At 53.2% G+C, this 24,491-nt stretch overlaps 1 protein-coding gene across 1 annotated transcript in view; it reads right to left on the bottom strand.

Moving 5' to 3' along the window:
• RNF17 (ring finger protein 17) overlaps nucleotides 1-24,491 on the bottom strand; it is a 2,644,767-nt gene that overhangs the window by 1,626,123 nt on the left and 994,153 nt on the right. The window contains exon 15 of the mRNA XM_085621540.1: nucleotides 5,280-5,438. Coding sequence (XP_085477666.1) covers nucleotides 5,280-5,438 — 159 coding nt within the window. The remainder of the gene's footprint in view (nucleotides 1-5,279; nucleotides 5,439-24,491) is intronic.

Genomic DNA, 24,491 nt, shown 5'->3' with positions numbered 1-24,491 from the left:
GTGCGACCAATGCTCAACTGAAGGGAGCCCCATTGACGAATGGGGGTCCTGATGAGGCTCTTGAGGAGGCGAGGAGCCTGCCGGTGCAGGTGCTCTTGAGAAGGTGGGGACCCTGCCGGATTCACATACTCTAGGGGAGGCACAGGCAAGAATACATACAGCATCGCCAAGCGTGAGGGCGACGCCAAACTCTCTCCGGACACCTCCGAAGAGTTGTCAACCCGGCGTCGATGCGAAAGCCACTTTAGTAGGCACCGACCAAACTTTTTCCGGCGCCGACTCGACTCCATCCGGCATTGAGTCTGCTCCGTCCGACTCAGCCCCACCCCAGACTGGTGAGGAGACAAGTTCACCTTCCGGAGAAGGAGAAGGCGCCGGAGCCGTTTGGGGGGGGGGGGGGGGGGGGGGGGGGGGGGGTTGGCAAACCTCCGGCGCCGCCTCAACCGCAACAGGCTCCGACTCCGGAGAAAGAAGCGGAGGCAAAGTCGGGGAGGAGAGTCTACGGCGCCTACACGGCGCTGTCTTGGGCTCCGGACAGGCGGCCGCCTGCCCAGAAGGCCGAGGTGTGCTCAAAGCGACGCTTTGAGCACCAGCAACCACCTGCAATGCCACAGGGAGCCCCACGGGACTATGTGGTGTGGCAGGGGTGCAATGGGCCGTACAGGAGGACCAAGCCGGGTCGCACCCCGACAATACCACATCTCAGACATCCCTAGAGGGCAAAGGCTCATCTGACGCCGGGGGCGAACCCACCGGCAGTCCGATTAAACAGGGTCTATTTTTTATCATATAGTACCCTAGGCCAATTCTGCCCACACCTGAGGCATGAGGCCCAGATAAGGCCTCACCAGCTAGTATATAGGAATCCGTTAAGTTTACCAAACTGTCCCAGCTGTTCTTTTTTTATGAAGAGGCCCCAAAGTGTGTGACTCACACTACATCTCCTCAGCGAGGCCCAGCTCCCCCGGGCCCCCCACTCCCTCGATGTGCTCTTCACTTACACCCACATAGATACCAAAAGAATAGGGAACTTCACGAGCTACAAGAGACATCACGCAATACCTGATGGTGGGGGCCACATGCCATCTGTCAATCTTTCATATTATTGTATCTGTTGCTAGCTTTGATGTAACTAAGACATGCAAACATGGCATGAGAATATGACCTATATCGTTCTAAATGTTCCTCTTTCTTATAAAAGTTTCCCTGAAGTGATGCAAATCCTGTTCAATAGATGTTCAATTTCATTATGATTCATGGTCAAACATCCTGTGACCTTTTGTGAAACTTTTTGTAGCATGGGTTACACTTCTGTTTTCTTAAATGTTTCCGAGAAGAGACCAAAATGCGTCATGTCCAATAGGTCAGAGGCACCTGATAATGTCGTCATTTTGTGGTCAATAGTTCATCATTGAAAGAGTAATTATGATCTGCTCCTCAGTCCATTCAACTGACTACCCCGCTGCAGTGACCCCTTGGGTAGCTAACACCTGTGTGGTCGCCTTCAGCCATCTTTCCAGCATCTTTGGCTGAAGCTCTACTTGCCTATTGTACTTTGAAATTGTCTCTTCCTCTCTCCTATGGATTGCCCTTATTCTAAAACATTATTGCAATTGCAAACCAATAAAGTTTGTTCCTCCTAACTTAACGTGTGCATTCCTAGCATTCAATTTCTATCGTTTACACGTCTATTTTGTCACAATTTTGCAGTAAGCAACCCCGCAAATTCAGCTGCCTTGGTCCAGTACCCCAGGGCCATGAAATTGCACCCTTTCATTGCATTTAATGCACTTTAAGAATTGTAATTCGTGGATTTTTAGTTTTCTCATTTCAGGTCTGCCTTCTAGGCACTTGCACGTTTATTAAAATGTATTAGTGTTGCTATTTCTAATGGATTGAAATTTCTGAGCTAATGAATTGATGAATATATTTCTTTTGCTGTACTAATGACTTACTGGCACATGCATCAACAAGGCCATTTGCGATTCCTTATTAGCGAAAAATAAGGATTCGCTAATATGGACTAGCAAAAGGCTATGCATGTAGAAATCGCTTAAAAAAAAAATAGCGATTTCTAAACATTCCTTAATTGCGACTCGCAAATTGCGAGTCGCAATTAAGGAATACCTCCCCATTCATTCCTATGGGCCTAGAGGCCCAAAGGAATGAATGCGAACACATTCTCAATTTGCAATTCTCAATTAGAGAATCGCAAATTGAGAATGCAATTTTAAGGGTGCCAGGGTGTCAAAAGGACACTCTGTTGCACCCCGGAAATCTGCATACGAGTACATCTTGCACACACACATGCCCCAAGGGCAAGTGAGTGTGTAAAATGGAACTTTGAAAATAGAGGGGGGGTGGGCGACTGTCGGGGGCACACGTCCGGAATATTCCGGGAACCAATGCACCTGAACACAGATGAAAGGGAGGTCGAGGACCTCGGCGACCTGCGCAGCAACTTACCAAGAAGTGGTGAACGACTGCCTCGTGCCCCAGAGGGAGATCGACGGCGAAACTGCGTTGAAGAGGCCGTGGGACGTGACTACTCCGACTGGGGCAGTCGTGCCGAGAGAAGCTTCATCCGGGGCTCCCCCCGGGACTTCGGCTTAAGTTGTTGGCAGGCTTCACAGTCCGTGGAGTCGTGGTGCTCGCCCAGACACCACATACAAATAAGATGCGGGTCTGTCGCGGATATTTGCCGCGAACAGGAAGTACAGGATTTAAAGCCCGAGGGCATCGCACACTGTTCCCGATGCGAAGCGTAGAAATAAGGCTTGAAAAACAGGCCAGAGGAACGGCAGGCCTGAAAACAGGCCAGAGGAACCGCACACAAGGAAACTGACCGCAGCGCGCCGGGAGGGACTTATATGACCTCGCTGACGTCACGTATATGGACGTCAGGGTGAGGGTCGTGTGCCGCTGTCACAGGCGCGCAGAGGTGCTGCTGTAAAAAAAGTCCGGATCCAGTCTGACGCCTGGGGATATTCTAAGTTAAGGAATCTGCGGCTAGATGTCTATCAGATCTAGAAGGCAGTTCATAATATCGGTCCTGACGTTTTTTTAATCTAAGTTTTAAATAGTATGTCCCTGCTAGAAAGCTTTGCTCAACCACTGCAAATCTATTTGTACAGCCTAGATCCAAACAAGTAGAATGGGGCGGAAAGAACCTCGAGCTGGAAGCGTCCAAAGAATGGAATACACTTCCTCCCTGTATTAAGAAAGCATCCAGTCTCCTTTCTTTTATGAAGGCTGTAAAGACCTGGCTATTCAACTCCTGATAACTCTGAGGACAGTCCCTGTTTGACACTCATAGTCGATACGGTACAGCGCTTAGATGCCCTACTGCAATAATGCGCTGTATAAATACAGCTAACATAACAAGGCTGCTCTGGTAGGTATTGGGGGGTCCTCGGTACATGATATCATGCGATTAACACTGCAATCAATGAAGTAGCATAATTCCAATATGTTTAATACCAAACATTACCAGGTTTGGGGTAGCCATTATGTAGCTGGACATCTCGACTTGCCAGTGCCCACTACATACCTCAAAATGGCTGTCTGCACTTACTGAGCCCAGAGAAAGGAGTCCAGGATTTGTAGGGGTACCTCTGCTCTTGCAGGGATAACCACACACTTAGTACCAGGCACTCTGCCCTTGAACTGAAGGGCCTACCTTAGGGATGACATTGGTTTAAAGTGAAGTGCCGGGATATAAGGAAAATCTTATATCTAAAGTGAAAAAAGCATGCACCATTTCACGCAGACTGCAATGGCAGCTCTGCAGACAGTTTGCATGGACTCCCATGGGTGGCACAATACATGCTGCAACCCACGGGAGACCTCTGTGGTACCAATGCCCTGGTACCTCAGTACCAAATACTATGTACTTACAGTGGTACTCCAGTATGCCAAATGTGGGGTGTACACAGTTCTTACCATGAGATTTAGAGGTGAGAGCACTGCCACTGCGGTCTTGGATAGCAGGATCCCAGTGAACTATAGTCCAATACACTTACGCCAGACAAAAAGTGGGGGTATCTATGCCAGAAAGAGCCTACTTCACTACACATATATTAGGCACACATTGATATTAACACAGTGAGTGTGGCATGTCGAGTTTTCTAAATAGTCTGCACAACTTCATACATCTTGCAATAGCAGTATGCACACAGTTTGTGTGTGGGTCCCTTGGGGTGGCATAGTAACCATTCCCTGGGTACCAGAGGTACCATTTACTAGTGACTTACAGGGGTGTTAAAGACCTTGTCAATTGGGTGACAACTGAGCATGTATAGTTTTAGGGAAAGAAAACGGACTCCGAAGTCAGGTTAGCAGGCTTCAGTGCACTGTCCAAATGTAAACCCAGCATCTAGTCGTTCAAATAGGAGCAAAAAGTATGAGTGTATATGTGGGGGGAGGGGGCATCTGCAAAATGAAGTGCACATTTCAAAAATACAAACTATGTCTTCATTACCATTTTTCATTCATTAGAATTTACCATATGGATTGCGGCCTGGCACAAAAAAAATGACTACAAGTTGCATAGTTGTTGCTTCTGAGTTGTGTGTTTTTTGGACAATGAAACAAACACTATTTGTCACAACAACCAGAAGAATCTGACAGACATAATGGTATGTTACTTTTATGAATCGACCTTTAAACGAAAAATACAGATGAAAACTGTCATTTTAATTCAACAATTAGTTTCTTTTAAAAAATCACATGCAATCTACACAAATGGCCTCTTGCTTGAATTCAGAATTTTGTATAGTTTTCAGAAATGTATATCTTTGCAGGTTCAACCATGGGTTTCACATCTGCTTCCAATAAAAACTTTAAGTAGGTTGAAACTGCAAAAAATAGATAAAATTGACTACCAAGAAAAATGCAAAAACTGCAGTAAAAAAAGGTTTTGACTGATTCTTCATGAAAGGTGGGAAGTTAGTGATATTAGCACTGAAAGCATTTTGTTGAAGTAATTCTTCAGAGAAAAAAGGCATACGCTTTCTTGCACAGCAAGAAAAATTGAGTAAACTATGAGTATCTTCAGCATTCCAGGGATGAGGGGGAAAAAAGGACCCACATGTGGCCTGAATATCTTTGATGGAGAAAAAAGGTTATGCAGGCCCAAGCAAAAATTGCACTAAACATCAAAAAAGAGTTTAGTGCAGGGGGTGGAAAAGCCACAGCAGCTAAGAGGTTAAACACAGTGAAAGAAAAACGTGTCAAGCAGCCTTTTGCACATTTCTACCTAAACACAGTTGATACATCACCTAGTACCAAAACATCATTGGGGCTAGGGCCACAATTTCTGCTGCAATAGAGAGCGAGGATTTGTTCCAATTCATTTGCTGTTTTCTTCTTCGAATATCGTTGTATATAAAAGTGACATGGATTTACAACATGAGTCACGAATACTAGTTCCTGATTGCCTGCACAAAAAGTAAGAACAATAATTATAACAGACCTAATAGATATAAGTGTTATAACACATGTAAATAACAAGAGGAATCAACAGCCTAGAAACTCAAGTGCTTTAAGAATGAAGCACAAGTTACTTACCTTCGGTAACACTATATCTGTAAGAAACATTAGTTAGATTCCTTACCTTAGAATATCCCCGGGCGTCAGGCTGGATCCGGAAAGATTTTTCGTCAGCAGTACCCCTGCGCGTCGGTAGGCGTCGTCTGCGGCTCCGCGTCCATTGTCGGCGTCGTGATCGCCAAGATGACGGAGTACTTAGACGCCGCCCTAGCGCGCGGACGTCAGTTCTGTACATAGCTTTACGCGCCAGGAACGCAGAGTCATGCAAGAAACCGACACTGGTGCCATGAAACTAAGGCCCTGAAAGGGATGGCCTCAAGCCTAGATATCGGTTCGCAGAACGGGGAGGATGGGTGGGGCAGTGAGGAATCTAACTAACTAATGTTTCTTACAGATATATCATTACCGAAGGTAAGTAACTTGTTAATCTGAAAGAAACACGTTAGTTAGATTCCTCACCTTAGAATAGATACCCCAGCAATACCAATCCCGGTGGTGGGCCTGCGAACCAAGATCACACCAGAAAGTCCTGGAGAACAGAACGGCCAAAGAAGCCGTCTCTCCGGACTTGGCTGTCCAGGCAATAGTGTTTGGCAAACATGTGCAGCGAGGCCCACGTTGATGCCTGACAGATGTCCTGCAAGGGGACTCCCTGGCCCAGGACAGTGGTCGCCGCTGTGGCCAGAGTGGAATGGGCCTCAGCCCTACAGGAGGTTCCTTCTTAGCTAAGGAGTAACCGGCCTTGATGAACAAGTTACTTACCTTCGGTAACGATGTATCTGTAAGAAACATTAGTTAGTTAGATTCCTCACCTTAGAATATCCCCAGGCGTCAGACTGGATCCGGAAGATTTTTCGTCAGCAATACCCCTTGCGCGTCGCTAGGCGTCGTCTGCGGCTCCGCGTCCGTCGTCGGCGTCGTGCGCCGGAATGACGTCGGAGTACTTAGACGCCGCCCTCGCGCGCTGACGTCAGTTCTTGTACATAGCTTTCCGCGCCAGGAACGCAGAGCCATGCAAAGACCGACACTGGTGCCAAAAATAAAATCTAGGGGCCTGAAAAGGATAACCTTAACCCTAGATGTCAGTTCGCAGAACGGGGAGGATGGGTGGGTCGGTGAGGAATCTAACTAACTAATGTTTCTTACAGATACATCGTTACCGAAGGTAAGTAACTTGTTCATCTGAAAGAAACACGTTAGTTAGATTCCTCACCTTAGAATAGATACCCAAGCAATACCATCCCCGGTGGTGGGTCTGCGAACCAAGATCACACCAGAAAGTCCTGGAGGACAGAACGGCCAAAGAAGCCATCCCTCCGGACTTGGCTGTCTAGGCAATAATGCCTGGCAAACGTGTGTAGCGAAGCCCACGTTACCGCCTGACAGATGTCCTGCAAGGGGACTCCCCGTCCCAAAGCAGTAGTAGCCGCTGTGGCCTGAGTAGAATGGGCGCGCAGCCCAACAGGAGGGTCCTTTTTTGCCAAGGAATAACAAATTTTGATGCACAAAACGACCCACCGAGACATGGTCCGTTTGTGCACAGCTTTCCCCTTCTTAGCACCCACGCATCCAACGAAAAGTTGGTCGTCCACCCGGAACTGCTTTGTGCGGTCCAGATAAAAGGAGAGCGCACGTTTTGGGTCCAGACGGTGGAGCCTCTCCTCCTCTTTGGAAGGATGCGGAGGCGGAAAGAAGGTGGGCAATGTGACAGACTGCCCAAGATGAAATGGAGTCACCACTTTCGGGAGAAAGGAAGGACGAGGCCGAAGGACAACCTTGTCCGGATGAACAGAGAGAAAAGGAGGCTTTGATGATAAAGCCTGGAGCTCACTCACCCGTCTAGCCGAGGTGATGGCTACCAGAAAAGCAGTCTTAAGAGTTAGAAGACGAAGAGGACAATTGTGAAGAGGCTCAAAGGGAGCGCACATCAGGAATGTCAAGACAAGATTCAAGTCCCACTGAGGCATTACAAACGGAACAGGAGGAAACGTGTGAGTAATGCCCTTTAGAAAGCGTGTAACTACAGGGGACTTGAAAAGAGAAGGCTGATCAGGAAGCCGCAAGAAGGCAGAGATGGCAGCAAGATAACCTTTCAGGGTGCCCAGGGCAGAGCCCTGCCGGGCCAAAGAAAGAAGAAAGAGGAGAACCTCAGAAAGAGGGGCGGAAAGGGGATCCACAGCCTTTGCTGTGCACCATGCCACAAATTTGTTCCACCGGCAGGCGTATACCGTCTTTGTGGAGGGACGCCTGGCTGCCAGAATGATATCACAGACTTCAGGAGGCAAGTCAAAAGGCATCAACTGCCGCCGCTCAATCTCCACGCATGGAGGTGGAGGCAGGACAGGTTCGGGTGGAGGACCGTCCCCTGCTGCTGCGACAGAAGATCCTCCCGAAGGGGCAGACGTATCGGAGGATCGGTCAACATACTGAGTAGCTCGGGATACCAGTACCTTCGTGCCCAGTCCGGAGCCACCAAGATGACTTGGGCCCGGTCGCGCTTGATCTTCTTCAGCACTCTGGGCAGAAGTGGTATAGGCGGAAAGGCGTACAACAGACCGCAACTCCACTCGTGACGAAAAGCGTCGCCGAGCGAGTGCCGCCTTGGAAATTCCAACGTGCAGAACTGCTGACATTGCGCGTTCTCTTCGGTGGCGAATAGATCTAACCAAGGCTCTCCCCACTGCTGAAAGAGACCTTGCGCCACCTCGGAGTTCAGACGCCATTCGTGATCCATCATGCACCGGCGGCTGAGTTCGTCTGCTCTGGCGTTCAGAGAGCCCGCCAGATGTTGAACCACTACGGTGACGCCCTGGTGTTCCAGCCATGTCCAGAGGCGGAGAGCCTCCTGACAAAGGGTCCACGACCCCACCCCGCCCTGTTTGTTGCAATACCACATGGCGGTGGTGTTGTCCGTGAACACCTGCACGACACTTCCCCTGACAGAGGGAAGGAAGGCTTTCAGTGCAAGCCGGATCGCTCTCAACTCCAACAGGTTGATGTGGAGACGAGACTCCGCCGGAGACCAGAGGCCTCTGATCTCCGCCTCTCCCATATGGCCACCCCAACCCAGAAGGGACGCATCCGTCACTACGACATGCTCCGGTTGGGGAAGGGAGAGGCTCCTGCCCGTGACCCAATCGCGGTCCGTGAGCCACCACTGCAACTGCTTCGCAGTGCCCTCCGAGATCAAGACATGGTCGGACAGGTTTCCGTGATGCTGGGCCCACTGAAACTTTAGGTCCCACTGCAGAGCCCGCATGCGCCGTCTGGCGTGATGCACTAGTAGGATGCAGGAGGCCATCAGCCCCAGAAGCCGCAACACTAACCTGACCGAAACCCAGGATAGAGGCCGGAAGATGGGAATCAGGGCCTGAATATCCCGGACCCGCTGTTCCGGAGGATAGACACGGAACTGCGCCGAATCGAGAACCGCTCCGATGAAGAGGAGCTTCTGAGAGGGACTCAGGTGTGACTTCGGCACGTTGATGGAAAATCCCAGCAAATGCAGGAGATCCACCGTAGTCTGGAGGTGGGAGACGACTGTCTGGGGCGAGCCCGCCTTCAACAACCAGTCGTCGAGATAGGGGAAGACTGGAACCCCTGATCTGCGCAGATGAGCTGCGACCACCGCCATCACTTTCGTGAACACCCGAGGGGCACTGGTGAGGCCGAAGGGGAGCACGGTAAACTGAAAGTGCTCTTGGCCCACCGTGAACCGCAGGTAACGCCGGTGGGCCGTCAGGACGGGGATGTGGAAATAAGCGTCCTGCAAGTCCAACGCAACCATCCAGTCTCCAGGGTCTAGGGCAGCTAGAACCTGAGCCAAAGTTAGCATCTTGAACCTTTCCTTCCGGAGGAAGGCATTGACGTTCCGAAGGTCCAAGATAGGGCGCAGGCCCCCCCCTTGCCCTTCTTGGGAACCAGAAAGTAGTGGGAATAACAACCACGACCTACTTCTGGGCTCGGAACGCGCTCGACGGCCCCCTTGGCCAAGAGGGCCGAAACGTCCTCGTGGAGAAGATTCAAATGATCCCCCGAGATACGGTGGTGCTGTGGTGGCATGGCTGGAGGGGTCGTCTCGAAGGGGAGGGAGTAGCCCCTTCGGACGATTTGCAGCACCCACCTGTCCAATGTGATGGACCGCCAGTGGAGCAGGTGATGGCGAACTCTGCCGCCCACTGGCGAGGAATGGGCCTGAAAGCTCGGACTAGGAAGGCTTTGAGGCGGATGCTGCCGGGGTGGATGTGGGCTGACCACGTCGTCCTCCAGATCCGCCACGGCGGAAACCACGTCCGCGCGCAGGTTGGTTCTGCGGCTGGTGGCTAGGCGTACGTGAGGAGGCGCCCCTTCCTTGGCCACGAAAGGGGCGAAAAGCGGAGGTGTGTGCCCGCGGAGCCGAGAGGCCCAAGGACTTGGCCGTAGCCCGGGAGTCCTTAAAGCGGTTCACCGCACTGTCCGCCTTCTCACCAAACAGGCGAGTGCCATCAAAGGGCATGTCCATGAGGGTGTTCTGGACATCCCCGGAAAATGACGTGGACCGCATCCAGGCGTGGCGGCGGAGCGCCACCGTGGTGGAAATCGCCCTACCCAGCGAGTCCGTTGTGTCAAGCCCACATCGTATGGCGTGCCGTGCTGCATCCCTCCCATCGGCCAAAGCCTGGGTAAGACGTGTCTGGACCTCCTCCAGACACAGGGGCAGCACGTCCTCCACCGTATCCCACAGAGAATGGGAATAACGGTCCAAGAGACATGCGGTGTTCAAAGACCGCAGGCCCAAGCTAAGGGACGAGAACAGTTTCTTGCCAAACTGCTCGAGTCTCTTGGAATCCCGGTCCGGCGGAGCGGTCGGGAAGGAGGATTGGGAGGTAGAGGCCTGGATAACCAGGCTCTCGGGGGTGGGGTGTTGGGACAGGAAACTGGGGTCGCCCGGAGCAGGGCGGTGGCGCCTGGCAACGTTCCTATCCACAGGAGGAACTGTGGAGGGCTTGGACCAGGTGCCCTGCAGAACGTCAGTGAGGGCCTCATTGAACGGCAGCAGAGGCTCAGTGGAGCTTGCTGCAGTTTGAAGCACCTCAGTGAGGATGTTAGTCCTCACAGCCACGGCAGGCAGCTCGAGCCCAAGGGCTGCGGCCGCCTTGCGCAGCACCACAGAAAATGCTGCACCCTCCTCCGAAGCCACAGTCGGAGAAGTGAATCCAGTGTCCGGCGAGGTGTCCAGCCCACTGGCCTCCCCCAGTTCATCTGCCCAGTCCTGTGAAAGCTGCGACTGAACAGCCATAGGGTCCTCGTACCCCTCCCAGTCGCCCCCGTCTTCCGATTCCTGATAAACAGGAGGAATGATCGGAGCCGGACGGTAGAGATGATAGGTCTCAAGCGGCGCCGGACGCGGCGTCGGGTCCGGACCAGGGCTAAACTGGGGATCGACGCCGTCCGGCGCCGAAGGCGTCGGCGGCGCCGGTGACGGCGTCAGCGTCGGTGGTTCAGGCGTCGGCGCCGGCGGAGGAGGCGTGACTAGGTCAACCGGCGTCGACGGGGGCCCAGGCATGGGCCCCGCGGGGACCTGCGGCGTCGGGACCGAAGTCCCCGACGGCGCCGGGACCGAAGTCCCCGACGGCGCCGGGGCTGGAGCCACCGGCCCGCAAGGTCGCCCAGTCGAATCCGCGGGGCCCGAAGGCGCGCCAGCGGGCGTCGACGGCGGGGCCAGTTTCCTCATGGCCGAGAGGAAGGCACTGACCTCCGCCGGCGTCGCGTCAGTCCCAGGGACCGGAGGGTATGGGGACGTGCGCGGCGCCTGCGGCTCCGACGGAGCCGCGGGGGTGGAACCACCCGGGCCCTCGGCCGAGTCGTGCGACCGGCGAGGGGAGTCCGAAGAGCGATGTCGTCTCTTGGACTTCTTAGAGTGTTTGGACTTACCCGACGACTTGGAGCCCGACGATCGATGGTGGCGTCGGCTATGGCTCCGCGAGCGATCCTTGGACCTCCTCCTGGACCGGGATCGCGCACGACGCGGAGCCGAGTGGCGAAGCTCGAGAAGCTTGCGGGACCGCTCCCGCCTAGCCTTCGAAGTCAGGGCCTGGCAATCGGAGCACGACTCCGCGTCGTGGTCGGGGCCTAAACAGTAGAGGACCGGCGGTGGTGATCGGTCACCGACATCAGTCGATGGCAATCCTCGCAAGCCTTGAACCCAGGCATCCTACCGGCATCAGATGTCGACAGACAAGGGATCAAAAATGATCAAAAAGATTTAGTCAAAAAAGACTAAAAGGGGTAGCTCTCCCGGATCTGCGCTTACTGGCGCGGAAAAAAGAAGAACTGACGTCAGCGCGCGAGGGCGGCGTCTAAGTACTCCGACGACGTCATTCCGGCGCACGACGCCGACGACTGACGCGGAGCCGCAGACGACGCCTAGCGACGCGCAAGGGGTATTGCTGACGAAAAATCTTCCGGATCCAGTCTGACGCCTGGGGATATTCTAAGGTGAGGAATCTAACTAACGTGTTTCTTTCAGATACACAAAACCACCCACCGAGAGATGGTTCGTTTGTGCACCGCCCGCCAATTCTTAGCGCCCACGTAGCCAACAAAGAGTTGGTCGTCCATCCGGAACGGTTTTGTGCGATCCAGATAAAAGGAGAGCGCACATTTTGGGTCCAGACGGTGGAGCCTCTCTTCCTCTTTCGAGGGATGCGGAGGCGGAGAGAAGGTGGGTAAGGTAATGGATTGCCCGATGTGAAAGGCAGTAACCACCTTAGGAAGAAAAGAAGGGCGAGTCCTCAGAACAACCTTGTCCTGATGGACAGAGGAAAGGAGGTATAGAAGAAAGAGCCTGGAGCTCACTCACTCTTCTGACAGAGGTGATGGCAACCAGGAAATCAGTCTTGAGAGTCAGAAGACGAAGAGGACAGTTATGAAGTGTCTCAAATGGAGCGCACATCAGGTAAGTTAACACCAGATTCAAGTCCAACTGAGGCATTACAAAGGGAACAGGAGGAAACATGTGAGTAATGCCTTTCAAGAATCTATTGACAACAGCAGACTTGAAAAGAGAAGGCTGATCAGGAAGCCTCAAGAAGGCTGAAACAGCTGAAAGATATCCCTTGATGGTGCCCAGAGCAGAGCCCTGCTGGGCCAGGGAAAGAAGAAAGAGGAGAACCTCAGAAAGAGGGGTTGAAAGGGGATCCACAGCCTTTGCTGTGCACCATGCCACAAATTTGTTCCACCTGCAGGCGTATACCGTTTTAGCGGAGGGACGGCTGGCTGCCAGAATGACATCACAGACTTCAGGAGGCAAGGCAAATGGCATCAACTGCCGCCGCTCAATCTCCACGCAAGGAGGTGGAGGCTGGACAGGTTCGGGTGGAGGACCGTCCCCTGCTGCTGCGACAGAAGGTCCTCCTGAAGTGGCAGTCGAATCAGGGGATTGATTGACCGACTGGGCACGTAGATACTGGTATCCCGAGCTACTCAATCGCGCCTGATGATCTTCAGCACTCTGGGCAGAAGTGGTATAGGCGGAAAGGCGTATAACAGACCGCAACTCCACTCGCGACGAAAAGCGTCTCCGAGCGAGTGCCGCCTTGGAAATTCCAACGCGCAGAACTGATGACATTGCGTGTTCTCTTCGGTGTCGAATAGATCTAACCAAGGCTCTCCCCACTGCCGGAAGAGACCTTGCGCCACGTCCGAGTTCCGACGCCACTTGTGATCCATCATGCACTGACGGCTGAGTTTGTCCGCTCTGGCGTTCAGAGAGCCAGCCAGGTGTTGAACCACCAGGGTGATGCCCTGATGTTCCAGCCATGTCCAGAGGTGCAGAGCCGACAAAGGGTCCACAACCCCACCCCGCCCTGTTTGTTGCAATACCACATGGCGGCGGTGTTATCCGTGAACACCTGCACTACACTTCCCCGGACAGAGGGAAGCAATGCCTTCAGTGCAAGTTGGATTGCCCGCAGCTCCAATAGGTTGATATGGAGCCCAGACTCCGCCGGAGACCAGAGGTCTCTGATCTTCGCCTCTCCCATGTGGCCCCCCCCATCCCAGGAGGGACACATCCGTCACCACTACATGCTCCAGCTGGGGTAGGGAGAGGGATCTGTCACTGACCCAATCGCGGTCCGTGAGCCACCACTGCAACTGTCTTGCAGTGCCCTCCGAGATCAGGACGTGGTCCGACAGGTTGCCCTGATGTTGAGCCCACTGGAACTTCAGATCCCACTGCAGAGCCCGCATCTGCCACCTGGCATGATGTACCAGCAGGATGCAAAAGGCCATCAGACCCAGCAGCCGTAGGGCCATCCTGACCGAAACTCGGGATAAAGCCTGAAAGATCTGAATCAGAGCCTGAATATCCTGAACCCGCTGTTCGGGAGGATAGAACCGAACAGAGTCCAGAACCGCTCAGATGAAGAGGAGCTTCTGGGAGGGACTCAGATGCGACTGTCACGTTGATGGAGAACCCCAGCGAATGCAGGAGGTCGGCCGTAGTCTGGAGGTGGGAGACTACTGTTCGGGGCGAGCCCGCCTTCAACAACCAGTCGTCGAGATAGGGGAAGACTGGAACCCCTAATCTGCGCAGATGAGCTGCGACCACCGCCATCACTTTCGTGAACACCCGAGGGGCACTGGTGAGGCCGAAGGGGAGCACGGTAAACTGAAAGTGCTCGTGGCCTACCGTGAACCGCAGGTAACGCCAGTGGGTCGGCAGGACGGGGATGTGGAAATAAGTGTCCTGCAAGTCCAATGCTACCATCCAGTCTCCAGGGTCTAGGACAGCCAGAACCTGAGCTAAAGTCAGCATCTTGAACTTCTCCTTCCGGAGGAAGGTGTTGGCGCTCCTGAGGTCCAAGAAAGGGCGTAGGCCCCCTTTGCCCTTCTTGGGAACCAGAAAGTAGTGGGAGTAACAACCCCGTCCTACTTCTGGGCCAGGAACGTGCTCGATGGCCCCCTTGGCCAAGAGGGCCGTAACTCCCTCCTGCAGAAGTTGCAAGTGATCCCCCGACATGCGGTGGTACTGCGGTGGCTTAGCTGGAGGGGTCGCCTCGAAGGGGAGGGAGTAGCCCCTTCGGACGATTTGCAGCGCCCATCTGTCTGAAGTGATGGTACCCCAGTGGAGCAGGTGATGGCTGTGAGAACTTGGCCTGATATATGATGTCACTAGTTCTAGTGTACACCTTGTATCAATCCAAACAACCCTTATGGTGATTGGTTGTAAAGTCAACCTTATAGACCAGCTATCCTAGTGGTAGCATGGACAAGAGCAGTCTTAGGCTAAACTCTGTATGGCATGTGAAGCTAGCTGTTATACCATTTGCAACACCTTGAATACCAAATGAAAGGACACCACAACAGACATATTATACAAATAGAATGTATTTATTCTAGTCAAAACACCCTCAGCACTCTTTATGAGATTCGAGGTAAGTACAACACAGTCTTATTTAAGCATACATAAGTCACACAGGTAAGTAATACAGTTAGGCCCTAGGGGCCACGCAAACCATATACTAAGTAAGTGGTATAAGAACCACTGTCACAAACACAGGATAGGCCTAGGCCTAGGGAATCGCTGGGGCTACACTATCCTATCAGTTGCTAGGCAGTGGGAGGCCCACGGGATTCAGGTGCAGAGTGGAAACACTCACGCGTAATGCGTTAAAGTCGATAGAAATAGTAGTCTTTAGAAATTAAGAGTTTTAGGACACTTTGGAAGGAACTAGGAGTTAGAGACTTGGAAACTAGACACTTGGATAGTCAATACCCTTGTGAGCATCGGAGTACTCAAGTTACCTAGCCCAGGGGCTGCGGGTGCATAGGTGTGAACTTGCGTCAGGTTTCGTCGTCGACTCCTATGGATGCCTGAAGAAAGTTGCTGACAGGCAGTCAGTGAAGAGTGTCCGGTGAATTCCAAGGATGGAATCAGGAAGGAGGATACCTGCAAGCAGAGGGGACAGAGTCTAGGTCACCAGCCAGGAACCAGGCGATGTCGTGAAGATGCAGGTGAAGCTTGCCACAGCAGCCACGGGTACCAGGAGGCGTCGAGGACGACCAGAACCAGGAGGCGAGCTGTCCCACGAAGGCTCTTGCTGTCGGCGGCGTTGATGTCGAGTTAGGGCCCAACAAGCCTTGGCAAGCGTAACCCACGCAGGATGGAGGACTTGCTTCTGTCGCAGACCAGGAAGGTCTGGGGTGCCTCCCTTTCACAGGGGAGCAGGTGCCAGTCTGGAGGAGCCGGACCAGCAAGGCAAAATTGAAGGTTCGTCGTCACAGAGGTCACTAGCCAACGGGCCAGCACCCGGACAACACGTCGAGCAACTCAGGTGCAGAGGTGCAGAAGGGCCCCACGCAGAACACGTGAAGTGTGGGGAGCTGATCTTCTTTGCACATGGTGCTCGGGATTGGGGCTTCTCAATTCCCCAAGCACAGCCTCGAGGAAGCCTCAGAAGTCGTGCTAGTCAGTTACTAGCCACTTTTCCCAAGTCGCCGGTCCCACGTCCCTCGTTGCCTCCACGGGTCTCAGCTTTGCTGTAGATGTGGATCTGGTTCAGAGGTGTCTGGAAGTCACGGCGCTGGTCAGTCTCTGCAGTCGTCCCTCGTAGGATCAGTTGCAAAGCAAGCAGCGGTCGCTGGATGGTACCTAGTTGCCCAGGGTTGTCACTCCTTGGCCACAAGGGAGATTCTTCAGTCTTCTTCCGTAGTAGAACGTCGAAGATCCAGAGTTTCTGTTCAAGATGCAGGTTCAGGATAATCTAAAGTCCTAGGGTCTCAGCTCCCTCTCGTATACTAATCTGGGGGGCTGGGTTACCTGCTAGGTCCCTCCTATGGGTGGGACCAGGGAGGGGGGTGGTTACACCCCCTTCCCTTTGTCCAGTTTCGCGGCAGGACTGGGGCTGGAGTGCGCCAGCACCGGTTTGAACTGGACTATGCATGGGACACCTTGTGTGCCCGAAGCGGTGTCTCGTTTCATTCATCCCTCCCTGCCCCAATACACTAAGGCCTGTCTAGGGTGGTGCTAGCACCTCCCAAGGCAGGAAATCTATTGTCCAAGCCTCCCTCGCTGGAAGGTCTCCCAGCAGCAGGAGTTCAGACTCGCGTCTGTGGCAGCAGCGTCCATTTTGTGACGCTGGGGCTCTGGTTAACTTTAACCGGGTAGTAGGTCTTCAACAGGTCTTCTCCCTCTAGAAGGGAGGAATACTATCCTCACCGCCAGAAATGGTGTGGGGGTAGTATTCTAAAGTGTTAAACACCGTACACGACATGTTTTGATAAAGCCAAACCATAGTTACCATAACCGCGAGGATTATAAGGCACTTTAAGAGTATATGGTAGACGATATCATAGAACAGCTATAAGGACATGGTTCCGAAAGCTGCAGACAGGCTCAGCTCATGCTAGAGCACCATCTCACATGTTACCAAGCACTCTGCCTTCAGGATTGTTAAGGCCTGCCATAAGAGTGACTGATAGGTTACCGATGTGTCTATATATAAGGTATGAATAGGAATACTACACCTAAGAAAGGGGTGATTACACGACCTTGCCCCAGCTGAGTGATCAGCCAGTTGTGTCATAATGAAAGGCCAGCCAGGTTTGGCATAATACATGCTGCAGCCCCTGGTAGGCCTAGGGTACACCTATGCCCTGGGGACCTAAGGTACACTGTACAGGGTCCAAAAAGGTGATCCTTACCAATTGGGTTGTGCACTCAAAGTGCATAGTGAATTTAGAGAGAGAACAGCTGGGCTGTGGGTCTGATTAGAAGGCCCACAGCCACATCTAAGTCGAAAACCAGTGAAGCAAAAGAAAAAAGTGGGGGTGAACATAGAAAGCAGACCCTACTCTCCTACAATGGCGAACTCTGCCTCTCACTGGTGTGGAATGGGCCTGAAAACTCGGACTAGGAAGGCTTTGAGGCAGATGCTGCGGGAGCAGATGTGGACTGACCAGCTCTCTGTCTCCCTGCTCCGCCACGGCGGAATCCACGTCCGTGACCGCGCTGAGGCTGGTTCTGCGGCCTGTGGCTGGACGAACGTGCGGATGCGCCCCTTCCTTGGCCACGAAAGGGGCGAAAAGAAGAATTTTGCTGCCGCTGGGCCGACAGACACAAGGACTTGGCCGTAGCCCTGGAGTCCTTAAAGCGCTCCAGCACGCTATCTGCTTTGTCGCCAAAAAGGCGACGGCCATCAAAGGGCATGTCCATGAGAGTGCTCTGGACATCCCCTGAAAAGTTTGTGGACCTCAGCCAGGCGTGACGACGAATCGCCACCATCGTTGCAATAGCTCTGCCCAGCGAGTCCGTGGTGTCAAGTCCACATCTAATGGAATACCGTGCGGCATCACGCCACTCAGCAAAGGCCTGGGCGAGCAGTGTCCTGGCCTCCTCTGGACACTGGGGCAGCACGTCCACCACCGTATCCCACAGAGAGTGGGTGTAGCGGTCCAAAAGGCATGCGGTATTAATGGACCGCAGCCCAAGACTGAGTGAGGGAAAACAGTTTCTTGCCAAACTGTTCCATCCTTTTGGATTCCCAGTTCAGAGGTGCGGACAGGAAGGCGGTTTGGGACGTGGAGGCCTGGATAACCAGACTTTCAGGGGTGGGGTGTACGGACAGAAAGCAGGGGTCGTCCGGAGCTGGGTGGTAACGCCGGGCCACGTTCCGAACCACAGGAGAGACTGTGGAGGGCTTGGACCAAGTGCCCATCAGAACGTCGGTGAGGGCCTCATTAAACTGCAGCAGAGGCTCCGAAGAGCTTACTGGCGGTTGAAGCACCTCAGTGAGGAGGTTAGCCCTCACGGCCGCTGCAGGGAGTTCCACTTGCGCAGCACCAAAGCATAAGTAGCACCCTCCTCCGTAGCCACGGACGGAGGAGACACGAAACCAGTGTCAGGCGAAGTGTCTAGATCACTGGCCTCCCCCAGCTCATCTGCCCAGTCCTGACTTAACCGGCACTGCTGTGCCATAGGGTCCTCAGACCCCTCCCAGTCCTCCCCTTCATCCATGTCCTGGTAATCAGGCAGAAATAACGGAGCCGGGTAATAGGCGAAAGGCTCACACATCGACGCTGGAGACGGCGCCGACTGGCGCCGGACCGAAACCAGGGACGGTGTCATCCGAGAACGGCGCCGGGAGCGACACCATGGGGTCGGCGCCAGCGGAGGAGTCATGAGGTCAACTGGCGTCAACCAGGATCCAGGCCTGGATCCCACGGGGGCCTGCGGCGTCAGGACCGAAGTCGACGACGGCGCCTAAGCCGCCGGCTCGCTAGGACCCCCAGACAGACCTGCGGGGCCCGGAGGCGCACCGGCAGGCCTCGACGGCGGGAAGAGAGTCCTCATGGCCACGAGGAAGTCTCGAATCTCGCCCGGAGTCGCATGTAGCCCAGGGACCGGAGGGTGTGGGGCCTGATGTGACTCGTGCTGCTCCGGCGGAGCCGCGCGGGTGGTGCCACCCAAACCCTCGGCTGAGCCGCGGGACCGACGAGGGGAGTCAGAAGAGCGATGTCGCTTCTTCGACTTTTTTTTGTCATGCCTCGACTTACCTGAGTGCGAGGACTTGGATCCCGACGAGCGGTGATGACTGCGGCTCCGCGACCGGCCCCTCGACTTCCTCCTCGACCAGGACCTCGAGTGGCGCAGTGCCGACTGCTGGATCTCGAGGAGCTTGCAGGACCGCTCCCGTCTAGCTTTTGACATCAAGGCCTGGCAGTCGGGGCACAACTTGACATCGTGGTCGGCCCCAAGACAGTAGAGACACCGATGGTGGGGGTCGGTAACCAGCATCAGTCAGTGACAGACGTCACACGGCCTGGACCTGGGCATCCCTACCGGCACCATGAGTCTAAGTTGACTCGAAAAAGATAGACAAAATGTCCAAAAAGTCAGTCAAAAAATGACTAAGGGTACGCCCTTCCCGGATCTGCACTTGCTGGCGCGGAGAAAAGAAGAACTGACGTCAGCGCGCGAGGGCGGCGTCTAAGTACTCCGACGACGTCATCCCGGTGATCACGACGACAGACGCGGAGCCGCAGACGACGCTTACCGACGCGCAGGGGTACTGCTGATGAAAAATCTTTCCGGATTCAGCCTGACGCCTGGGGATATTCTAAGGTAAGGAATCTAACAAACGTGTTTCTTTCATATACAGACTCCCCTACACTAATTATCGTTAATTGATGAGCTGGATTAACAGAATCCTGGCTACATGAACACTCCCCCACAGATGTGAAAATCGTCTTCCCACCCCAATATAAAATAACCAGAGTAGATAGGAAGGGAAAAAGAGGAGGTGGTTTGTTAATTGCCACAATATCCACTTTGACTGTCACTACTTTAGAATCAAATAGCACAGATCAACTCAAAATATGCATTTTTAGAATTGATAGCCTCTCCCAGACTACCTGGAGAGGAGCCTTTGTATATAGACCACCCGGTCCAAAAAAGGATTTCTCACATAAGCTGCTGGAGAATATCGCACCACATGTGCTAGCTTCTGACATTTTTATTCTGATAGGTGACTTTAACCACCAGGCTGTGATCCTATCCAACCCAGACACTTATCAGCTCATTACGAATATGAGCTCACTTGGACTTTCACAACTGGTGGATAGACCCACTCACTACGCAGGTCATACACTCGATCTAATTTTTACGAACTCCACGGGTATCATGGTAGTGCCTCCATCCCCGTTATTATGGAAAGACCATGAACTATTGAAATTTACCATCATAGTCCATAAAAGTAAACGTGAGGTAAAAAATGAAATTAAGAAGCTTAGAACATGGCGAAAAGTGACTCTCACCTTCTCAACTCATTTTAATCCTCCACCTAAATGTTAAGCAGATAACATAGACCTGGCTGCAACCTCTCTTGAGGGAGCGGTAACATCTGCACTCAATAAAATAGCCCCCCTCACGAAAGTTAAATTCAAACCTAGAACTGCACCCTGGTTTACGGAACAACTGAAGGAAATAAAACTCTCCTGTAGGTTAGCAGAACGAAAATGGAGGAAAAGCAAAAGCCAGTTAGATCGTGATAGATATAGAAGTATTCACCGGAGCTATTTGGAGAATATCAATTCAGCCAAAAAATCATTTCTTTTAAATCGGGTAGAAAAGGCTGTTAATTCTAACAAGGAGCTTTATAACATCTTAAAAGAGTTTACGTCATCTCCAGTACAGACATCTATACCCGTCTCACAAAACTGGGTGGATTCTCTCTCAGAATATTATTTTTTTTTATTTTTTTTTTTTTTTATTTTAAAAAGACCTTTATTGTTATGTTTACCAATACACAGCTTTGGCCTACAACCCCTCGGGCTGGCCGCATAGTTGCATACATGCACTTTGTCTTATCTAACACAGCCCAGTGCCGTCAACCCGGGGGTACGGCGGCGATAGAAGGTGCAACCGTATCACCAGTTAGAGAAGGATAATGCAGGCCTCATTTTCTCTGTGTACAGCCATAAACAAACGGAGAACACCACAATGGCGCCGGGCGCCTAACGATCAACTGACCCCCCCCCCCAAACTCCCCTAAAACCAGTCACCACTCGAACCTCATAAACACTCCGTACACATGGGCGACCGCGGCACCCACTTTCCAGCCCCAGGAGCAACAAAATCGTGGGAGTCCTATATAGCCCCTGCGTCATCCTGCTCGACGGCAGGCGGCTCGCAAATGCCACCCCGAAAGTCATTCCATTTGGACTATACTTCCCCCCATTTCCGGGGGCACCCTCTTGCTATATATACAGTCTTTTCTCGCAGCATGCACCAGTCCATGTCGCCGTGCCAGTCCGAGAGTTTTGGTGGAGCAGGGCTTCCCCAGAGTCTGGAAATGTTCCTTTTTGCCACCATTTGACCAAGCGTCACCCAGAGCCTTCCCTTCGGTGGCAGGTCCGTTGGCTCCCATATGTTAAGGAGACACCTCTTGGCCTCCGGGCGAATTTCCACCTCCCATACCTCCTCCATACACTTTACCACCCTTCTCCAATAACGTTGAATCTGAGGGCAGTCCCACAACACGTGGAAGAAGGTACCCGTACCCCCACATCCCCTCCTAAAAAGTACTGTGTCCGCCCTACCCATTTTGTGTAGCCTAGTACAGGAGATATAGATTCTGTGTAAAAGCTTGAGTTGGATCAGGCGCAGCCGGGCAGATATCGCGACCTCCCTAGGGGAGGCTAACGCATAGAGCCATTCCTCGTCGTCTATCTCAAGCCCGTCAGCGACCCACTTTTCTCTAAGGGGCAGCAGCAGATCAGGGGGGTTGTTAATTAGTTTTTTGTATGTGAGGGATATGGCGTGTTCTGGGAGATACCCATCCAGTAACCTATCTTCCAGCGGGGAGGCTTGCGGTGGCTTAGTTTCCGGTGGAATATTGGCCTGTAAGGAGGGCCGCACCTGCAGGTATCTAAAGTATTCAGTGTCTGCCAGCTCATATGTGTCTCGCAGTTGGGCGAACGTGCGGATCCCCGTGGGGCCCCAGATGTCTCTGATTTGGGAGATGCCGATCAAGTCCCAGTTTCGGAATCCCTTTGTGCGTCCAAGATTGCCCAGTTTTTCAGACGCCCAGAGTGGCGTGGCTAGCGTTAGGACTCCCGCCCATCCGAGCTTCCTCTGGGCAATGCGCCAGACTTGTACCGAATGAAGTGTAGGGCCCGTGAGGTTATGGGCACCTCGTTTGGAGTAGAGTGCTCTCTCATAGTTCCCGCCGGGAAGCAGCCACCTATCCATACCGAAAGCTGGGTCGTTCCCGTCGCCGTATGTCATGTGATTGATCGCTGTGAGATGGGCCGCCCAGTAATATTTGCGAATGTCGGGGAGGGCTATGCCGCCGTCGTACCACCCCAATGTGAGTTTAGTCAACGAGATTCGGGGCGATCCCGCCCATAGGAGGTCCCGCAGCGCTGCCTCTATCGCCGCAAAGTAGGCGTCGGGGACTAAGTCGGGATAGTTTTGTAGCGCATAAAGGAACCGTGGCAACCCAGCATCTTGAATAAGGCTGCCCGGCCCAACAAAGACAGTGGCAGGCGCTGCCAGGCCTTGGCCTCCCTCTGCAGCCGAACCAACGGTGGCTTGAGGTTGCGCTCGTACAACAGGGTCTTGTCAGTCGTGATGAATATTCCCAAGTACCGGAAACCGTCTTCCGCCACCCTGATAGGGCACGCATCAGGGAGCCTCGGGGGGTCGCCCCGCAAGACGTAAAGATGTGATTTGGCCCAATTGATCCGGAAGCCAGAGTTACGCCCGAAACTAGCAAATATGTCGAGTGCCACAATGAGTGACCTGCGCGGCCTGCAAAGGTATAAGAGAATGTCGTCGGCGTAGAGGGATATTCTGTCCTCCCACCCCTCCGTCCATGCTATACCTTTTAGATCTACGTCCTGCCTTATCCAGGCCGCGAGCGGCTCAAGGGAGAGGGCGAAGAGAAGAGGAGAGGAGAGAGGGGGCAGCCCTGCCTAGTCCCTCTTGCAAGCGTGAACACCTCGGACAATTTGTTGTTAACCAGTACCTGCGCGAGGGGTTCGGTGTATAAGAGACGCACCCAGGCTATGAATTGAGGTCCAAATCCGAATTTATGCAGGACTGCGAACATGTATGGCCACTCTAAGGTGTCGAAGGCCATTGTGGCGTCTAGGGAGACCACCACTGCGTCTTCCTGCAGTCTGTGGCGCTGCCCCAGAACGCCGTGCAACCGTCTGATGTTAAGGGCCGTGTTACGATGGGGCATGAAGCCTGATTGGTCCGGATGGACCAACGAAGGAAGCACTGCCTTGAGCCTGTTGGCAAACGTCTTTGCCAGTATTTTGGGCTCCGCGTTGAGGAGCGAGATTGGCCTGTAGGAGGCACAGGAGTCTTTGGGTCTCCCTTCTTTAGGGAGTGCCACTATAGTCGCGATGCGCTGGTCGCGGGGCAGGACCCCCATCTCCTTGCTTCGATCGAACATGAGTTTCAAGTATTTGCTAGTGACGTCTGGACGGAGTTTGTAGAGCTCTATCGGGAGGCCATTGGGTCCGGGAGCCTTTCCAGGGCGAAGTTCCCCTATTGCCCGCTGCAGTTCGGCCTCGGTTATCGGGCTATCCATAGCTTCACGATCTTCTTCCGAGAGGGAGGGCAAGCGAATATCAGTTAAGAGGACCCTGGAGTCCTCCTCCGGCCGGTCCGACTCACTCCGATAGACCCGCTGGAAGTGTCTCGAAAATTGGCCAACTATTTCCCGGGGTTCTGTCACTACATTCCCAGACTCGGTGCGTATTTCAGGCACCACCTTACTGGCTTGTTGTTTTTTCTCCAGCCAGGCTATCAATTTCCTGGCTTTATCGCCCTGGTCGTATATCCTGCCTAGCTTGTGTTGAGCCACTGTCTGAGCCTCCTGGGTAACCAGAGCCCTATATTCCGCCGCCTTCAACTGCAATTTGTGCCTAACTTCACGATCCCCACCCTCAGTCGCCTCCCCCTCCAGAACCTCCAACTCCGCCTCGATCGTAGTAACCTGCAGGCGCCGCTCCCGTCGCCTGGTCGATATGACCGAGAGCGCCTCCCCTCTAATCACGGGTTTAAATGCCTCCCATAAGGTGACCGGGGAGTCTACAGAGCTCAAATTTTCATCAAAGTACTGGGAGATTGAGTCGGACACATGTTTCCTGGTGTCCTCATGTTTTAATTGCCAAGCGTTCACGGGTACTATACCTCCCTCCCGGTGATTACCAAATACGATATGTGTACGGACAGGTGAGTGGTCGGAGATACCCCTAGGCAGGAGCTCTGTCTCCCGGACTGTCATATCAGGTTGCAGAAGGGTAAGGATATAATCTAGTCTGGAGAATGAGTGATGCGACCCCGAGAAGAAGGTAAAGTGGGTGTCCGTAGGGTGGAGCAGTCGCCAAACGTCTGTGAGTCCGAAGTTGTCAATAAATTCCGCCAACCACCCCTGCCCTCG

The sequence above is a fragment of the Triturus cristatus genome, chromosome 8 (assembly GCF_964204655.1).
Source record: "Triturus cristatus chromosome 8, aTriCri1.1, whole genome shotgun sequence".
Classification (NCBI taxonomy): Eukaryota; Metazoa; Chordata; class Amphibia; order Caudata; family Salamandridae; genus Triturus; species Triturus cristatus.
This window is presented reverse-complemented; position numbering and strand designations above follow the sequence as displayed.